This window comes from Sinocyclocheilus grahami, unplaced genomic scaffold (assembly GCF_001515645.1).
Source record: "Sinocyclocheilus grahami isolate Dianchi unplaced genomic scaffold, SAMN03320097.WGS_v1.1 scaffold55.1, whole genome shotgun sequence".
Taxonomy (NCBI): Eukaryota; Metazoa; Chordata; class Actinopteri; order Cypriniformes; family Cyprinidae; genus Sinocyclocheilus; species Sinocyclocheilus grahami.
This window is the reverse complement of record NW_015505234.1, coordinates 684520-691224: the sequence shown is the minus strand read 5'-3', so window position 1 is coordinate 691224 and position 6705 is coordinate 684520. Positions and strand designations below refer to the sequence as shown.

The following is a 6705-nucleotide window of genomic DNA, read 5'->3' as shown; positions in this document are numbered from 1 at the left end:
CAATGGAACCATTAAAGAACCGGAATCATTATAAATAATCATAACCACAATTCCATACAATTTCACTTGCTCGTCTATTGTAAATCCTACACACGGCTTAAACACATTTTCCTCCCTCACGCACGTTATGACTGATTACATCTTGTTCCGTAAACGAGCAAAAGCGGTTTACTCTCCGGAGAGAAGAGCTGTGAGTTGCAGAACAGCTGCTTTTATTCATGATTTGTAACTATCGTTGTTGTTTTTTCTCCCACACACAGATGAAATCCTCGAGAGAAATAAGTCAGATCAACATTTGCATCGACTCCAAAGCAACATCCAGAGCTCGCCTCAACTCCAGCGCTGGATCTGAACTCTGCAGCACTTTTGGACAGATACACACTTATATACGCCCGTATGTTTTTTTGTATCTGTTGTTTTACTCATTCATCCCACGAACAGCCCATGAACAATAACATAATCCGATAGGCAGCCTCTCCTGATCTACGTTTGTCATAATATCTCTGAAGCTGATTCATCGCAGCCTAAATAAACCAAAAATGCGGTTTGACTCGTGTGTATGCTGGCTAGAAAGAGCGAGCAACCTCTAAACCATTTGATCAGAAGTCCGTGTTTATGCATTTAAAAGACCGGTTGAAACAATTGACTAAATGTATTAGCATCAACTTACGCAGATGTAGAGCAACAGGCAAGATGAGGCAGGCGTTGCAGAGGAGGGGTGTCATCCTGAACAGATCCCAGTGCACAGAAACTGAAGGGAGTTCAGATAGATGTGTGTTCATTTAATAGAAACTCAGAGCTTGAGCTCGCATTGCGCGGAGTGATGAATGGTTCACTAGCGCGCGCATCTTGTAGTAAAGGGGAGGAGGCTGCGGGAACACGACTGACTGCTCAACGGAGGTTTGTCTCTAGCACAACTTTTCATTTCACTCACGCATTACTACGCGCTGATCTATTCTACATACACTTTCATTAAGCCATCAGCAAACATTACATAATGCTAACGTCAGTAGTTGACGTACATATATATTCATATTTGAAAACCTATATTTTACGTTAACGTTACTTGAGTGTATAGTGAGTGACTAATGCTCTGTAATAAAATGTACTAAAATTACACTAATAGTTACTGCAGAATCGGTTGTTATATTCGGTTCCACTTTATTTTAAGGTGTCCTGGTTACAGTCAGAGTAATTATACTACATTTAAGCAGTAATATTAATTAACAACGAACTCATTATTGGGATCGAATTAGGGTTAGTTGCATGTAATTATGCATAATTTACTGTTATTACCATAATAAATACATGCAATGTGTGTAACAAAGGAGAACATTAAAATAAAGTATTACTATAGTTTGTATCAGTTATAATTACATAAACCGGTTTTATAATACAGGTTTCGTATGTTGCACACACACATATATACACACAGTGGTGTGAAAAAGTGTTGGCCCCCTTCCTGATTTCTTGTTTTTTTGCCACACTTTAATGTTTCAGATCAAACACATTTAAATATTAGTAAAAGATAACACAACATGCAGTTTTTAAATGAAGGTTTTTATTATTAAGGGAAAACAAAATCCAAAACTACATGGCCCTGTGTGAAGAAGTGTTTGCCCCCTAAACCTAATAACTGGTTGGGCCACCCTTGTGATAAACCACAGTTTTAACAGGGGGGCAAACACTTCTTCACACAGGGCTATGTAGTTTTGGATTTTGTTTTCCCTTAATAATAAAAACCTTCATTTAAAAACTGCATGTTGTGTTTACTTGTGTTATCTTTGACTAATATTTAAATTTGTTTGATGATCTGAAATATTAAAGTGTGACAAACATGCAAAAAAATAAGGAATCAGGAAGGGGGCCAACACTTTTTCACACCACTGTATATTATATTCTGCATGTAATGCATGAATAACTGATGGATATCCCATGTTCACGAGTTTTAAAAACAATTCACAACAGCAAATTACTATTACTAAGTGGAACTTATTCACAAATAAAATGCTTGACTGCAGTTTATGAAATGATAATTTTTAAAAAGTTTTATGCATCTTAAATATTTAGTACATTGATTTTTTTTTCTCAAGCATTTATATTTTCTTCTCGGTGTTCAATTAATTTCAAATGATTTTGTTCATGTTTGTCTTTTCTTAAATACTTACATTTTATCCATATTAAATGGTGTAAGGAAGGAGGTATCACAGCTTATTACAATTAAAACACGTATATGGAAAAGAAAACACACGCAGTCCAACTGAACATTGAACAATGTTTTCCTTTTTTATTCCAAAACGTCTAGGATGAAAGAAATGAGTGTAAAATATACAACAGAATTGCATTCACAAGGAACAAAAATCAAAACACAATGGAAAAAATAACAAACAATTAAATTGTCATTCACAACCTGCAATGCGAATCTCTTGACGGGGGAAAAAAAAGGTCTGTAAGCCTCAAAAACTGAAGGCATTGTGTATTAGTATAGTAACCCCAACATCATCAGACAGGTCTAAAACAGCATCGAAAACCAATTAACCTTGCACGGCAACAAAATCTTAAAACTGACAAGAGGACGTTTTCAACCTGACGTAACATAAAACTGAATCAGTTAATCTATTCAATCACGGGTCACCTTTGCTGGACATTATACTATAGAAGAAAGAGAAATGAAGATGAAGCAAGATTAATCCAGGTGTACAAATCTTGAACAAAATTGGGGTGTTGAATTCGTAAAAAGGTTAACTATGTTTGAATACATGGCTCTCACCATTAGCATGCAAGCATGGCGAGTTTAATATATCCTTATTAGCGCCTCATATTTAAGCATCAGGCTCATGTCTGTTAAAGAGCTTTATTTTTTATACATATGAGAAAAAAGCAAGAGAGGACATATTGCCTACACCCTGTAAAAATATCCTAATGAGCCACACTGACTGCTGCAAATGGCTATGGATATAATATGCACAGCTCTAAAAATAAAGACGACGGGAACAAATAATGTGTTAACACAAACACAATCAGCAGGGCCGGCACTTTCTCGTCACATTAGCATGAAACTTGAGGAATAAATGGCTGAAAAAATAAACTCAGATCACAGTTTACAGCACTTGTAAGAAAATGTTTCAGTAACAAACTTGTCCATTCCTAACTCCAATTCCGTGTTTTACTGAAAAAGAAAATTTGCTTGGATATAGGCCACACACACACACACACACACACACACACCAATGTGGCGCCCAATGTTGGGTCAGAGGACCCGATTACCAATATCTGATACGCAACAGTCTGATAAGGCACTTTCTTTTTGTTCTTCCTTTATCATAGGGCCAAAATACCCTCCTAATGAATAACAAGTGTTGGCAATCTCAGTCTAAATCAAATACAATCAACTAACTCGAACAGAGCAGAAAATGGGCATTTCTCCTCCACTTTCAAATATTTGGGTGATGTGATACAGAAAGAAACAATTTCACAGAAAAAACAAAAAAAGGTTTTATTTTTTTTAAGAGCCTTGTTGCATTCGCTGTAGTGCAATTCTGCAGAAGAACTGAAAATAAATCACAGAAGCAGCATATAAAATTAGAAAGAATATACATAAATGTCTGCCCTCTGGAGACTCACAGACGTACTGCAAGTTACAGACTCAAGGTTCCTTTTGAAGAAATTCTAAATAACTATGTTGTTAGCTTTCCTTGGTAATGTAATAAGCCCTCTTACATATTTTACAGGGCTCTGTTGATTGAAAAAAACATGGTATCAACTGTGTGGCTAAATTTTTTGCTATTGCCCAGAAGTTAATCTGTTAGAACTTTTCAAATCCTGACAGCATTAACAAAAACTCCAGGAACATGTATGATGCTCCAACTTGACATGAAAAAGCAGCAACTTGGCCAAATTATTTTCAGCAGATCAGTGGAGTCAGATAAGGATAAGTGGCCTAAATACAACCTTTATCAAAAACCAACAGGGCTAATATTCATGCGGTGATGATAATGTCTCCATGTCTCCAGCGTTCAAAGGCGTTTCACCGCAAGAAATAAAAGGAGAAAAAAGATCAGCCAGGAAACCATGCGAAATTTGGAGTGTTCACGTTATAGTTTACATTCTCTCACGCTCTCCACAGTCTTGTTCCTGATGCATCAAGAATGAAAGAAGCAAAAAAAAAAAGAAAAAAAAAAAGTGGTCTCCTGGTATTGAATGCATAATGAAAATAACTGAAGTAGCCCATGGCCCGTTCTGCATTCATGATGGTGTTGCATACAAACTAAGGATTTTTCACATGCAGTATCAAATGATATCAACAATAGTCTGAAAGGAACGAGGGACGGAAAGTTTGGGGGAGATGTAGTCCAAAACCGCCAATATATCCCAAGTCCAAGCCGGGACTACAACTCCCAAGTGCTTCTGAGAGAGCCAATAAGCTGCAGAGCACAGATAAGGCAAATGAACAGCAGGGTGATATGAGGTCATGACGGTCGTCTAGGAGACTGCAGAACGATGACTAAGGGGTTGTGAAGATGTCAGCTGCACCATCCAGAGGGGCTCTAGTGATTGACCAGGCCCTGCAGCATCATCATGAGGCGCCGTGCGCGCTTGCTCAGAGGGCTGTGGGCGTCCTGCTGCAGGAAGTGTAAGAGCTTCTGTCGTACCTGGGACAGCACTGCAGACATGTGGTCTCTGGTGACTGGATCTCCATGGTCCAGGTTCATTACAGCATCTTCAAGATAGCTAAACAAGAATGAGAGAAAGGAGAAAGTGGTCATGTTTGGTGGGGGGGAGGGGATCTTTCTACATTGATGGACATTCAAAAGTCTCTGCATATTGATGAAACAGATTTTTCATAAATGAAAAACATTTCATATTGCAGATATTTGTCCATGGATCTTAAAAGCATGAAATGTAAACTTTTCCCTTTCTACAGCTTTTTATGTCACTAGTGAAAGGTTTGTGGATAAGCTTCCATGAGCAAAACTGGCAGATTTCAAATTGCGTACTTCCGAACAAGTGCCTTTGAAATTAATGGGAACCCAAAAAATTGCTAAAAATCCAGGCATTTAGAGTTTCTTGGCTTAAGACTGTAAAATACCTGCTAACATTATGAAATCATCTGTTATGACGGAGCAAATGTTTTCTCTCACGTCAGACTTTGATTCAACTGGAGGCACCATTTACATCATTTATTTTATCAAAGTGGTTTTGCAGTAAGGCTAAATTCCTTTAATCTCTCCTGTTATGATCACCAGTTTGCTTTGAAGCCAATTCTCATTAATATTAGAAGCACTTTGCACTGGGCCAGACCTCTAACAATGTATTAATATTAAATTCAAAAAGTGCAAGAGGTCTGAGCCTTTTAAAGTTGAATTTTCAGCAGCCATTACTTCCGTGTCACATGATCGTTCTGAAATCATTCTAATATGCTAATTTTAAAAGACAAGGTGCTAACTGATGTTGAAAATAGCTATGCTGATTAATATATTAAGGGAATCTGTGATAAATGTATTCAGCATGTTTTCATAAAAGTGTAAAAAAAAAAAAAAAGGGGGGGGCATCCATTTATAATATAAACCTTTCGTAACTTTGTAAATGTCTTTTAAATCTTTGATTATTGAAAAACAAAAAAATAATGGTAGTGTATGCGGCCAGCACAAGTTCATTCCAGTCCTCAAACACAAATCTGCTGTTTTTTTGACAGCTGTGCTAACAGAACATGCTTGTTATTTATTTAAGCTATTCTGGGCTACAGCTTTTTTTGGTCTTCTCTCCAGGCTGTTTGGGTTTTTTAAAGTCCATCAAGGATTATTGAAACGCCACCTGTCTGGAAAACTATCTGGGAAATCTTTTAAAATTAATAGACTGGTGTATCATACCACCAGAGACTTGAGCTGCATATTGCACAGAGGTCATCTTAATTACCTTACAAGCGATCATTAAGTTAAAGCTTCCGATTAAGAAAAAAAAAGTAATACAATGACCTTAATATCCCTAGGACTTTGCGGTACAGTTCTGTCCAGATGGCTAAGCTTTCATGCCTCATAGCAATTTGCTCTATTTTCACATGTGTAGGCCCTGTTCCAATACATTTAAGCCCACAGTGCTGTTATCTCAACTATAATCTACTGGCCTGGGGAGATATTACATTCCCGGTACATAGAAATCACTGTTCACATCTTATATTCTGCTAACCTTTATTTGCAAAGATAAAACGTGATGTTTAACTTAGGGGTGCTCCGATCAGGATTTTTGAGGCCGATCACAGATCGCCCATCACCGAAAGCAGTATCTGCCGATACCGATCAACGATACTGATCTTTTTAAAGCCTTCTTTTTATAATTTATAACTATTTACAGTGATACTTCAATCAGGATTTTTAGACATTTATTCAGGGCCTGAATTTCATTTTTGGAAATGGGGGAAATTCCCCTCTTAGGTGACTCTTGTGAGAGGGGAAGCAGCTTTCACACAGGAGTCTGCTACTGATCCCTGGCTGTTTACCACAAACACAACATTTATTCCAACATTATAATCATTCCATTATTTTGATTTCAAATCCAAACATTGTCACTGAAAATGCTTTTTCAGCATTGCAATTCTTTTTTTACACAGTACAGTAATACAATCTTTCACAGACTTGTTTAAACAATAAATATAAGCAACACATCATTCAATGCTTTTTACTTTTGCATTTAATTCTAGATTTATGT

The 6705-nt window shown here is 37.0% G+C and overlaps 1 protein-coding gene across 1 annotated transcript in view; it reads right to left on the bottom strand.

The window, feature by feature from the left end:
• Nucleotides 1–2863: 2863 nt before the first annotated feature.
• LOC107583848 (enhancer of mRNA-decapping protein 4-like) overlaps nucleotides 2864–6705 on the bottom strand; it is a 23858-nt gene continuing 20016 nt past the window's right edge. Inside the window, exon 21 of the mRNA XM_016270203.1 lies at nucleotides 2864–4731. Coding sequence (XP_016125689.1) covers nucleotides 4548–4731 — 184 coding nt within the window. The 3' untranslated portion in view covers nucleotides 2864–4547. The remainder of the gene's footprint in view (nucleotides 4732–6705) is intronic.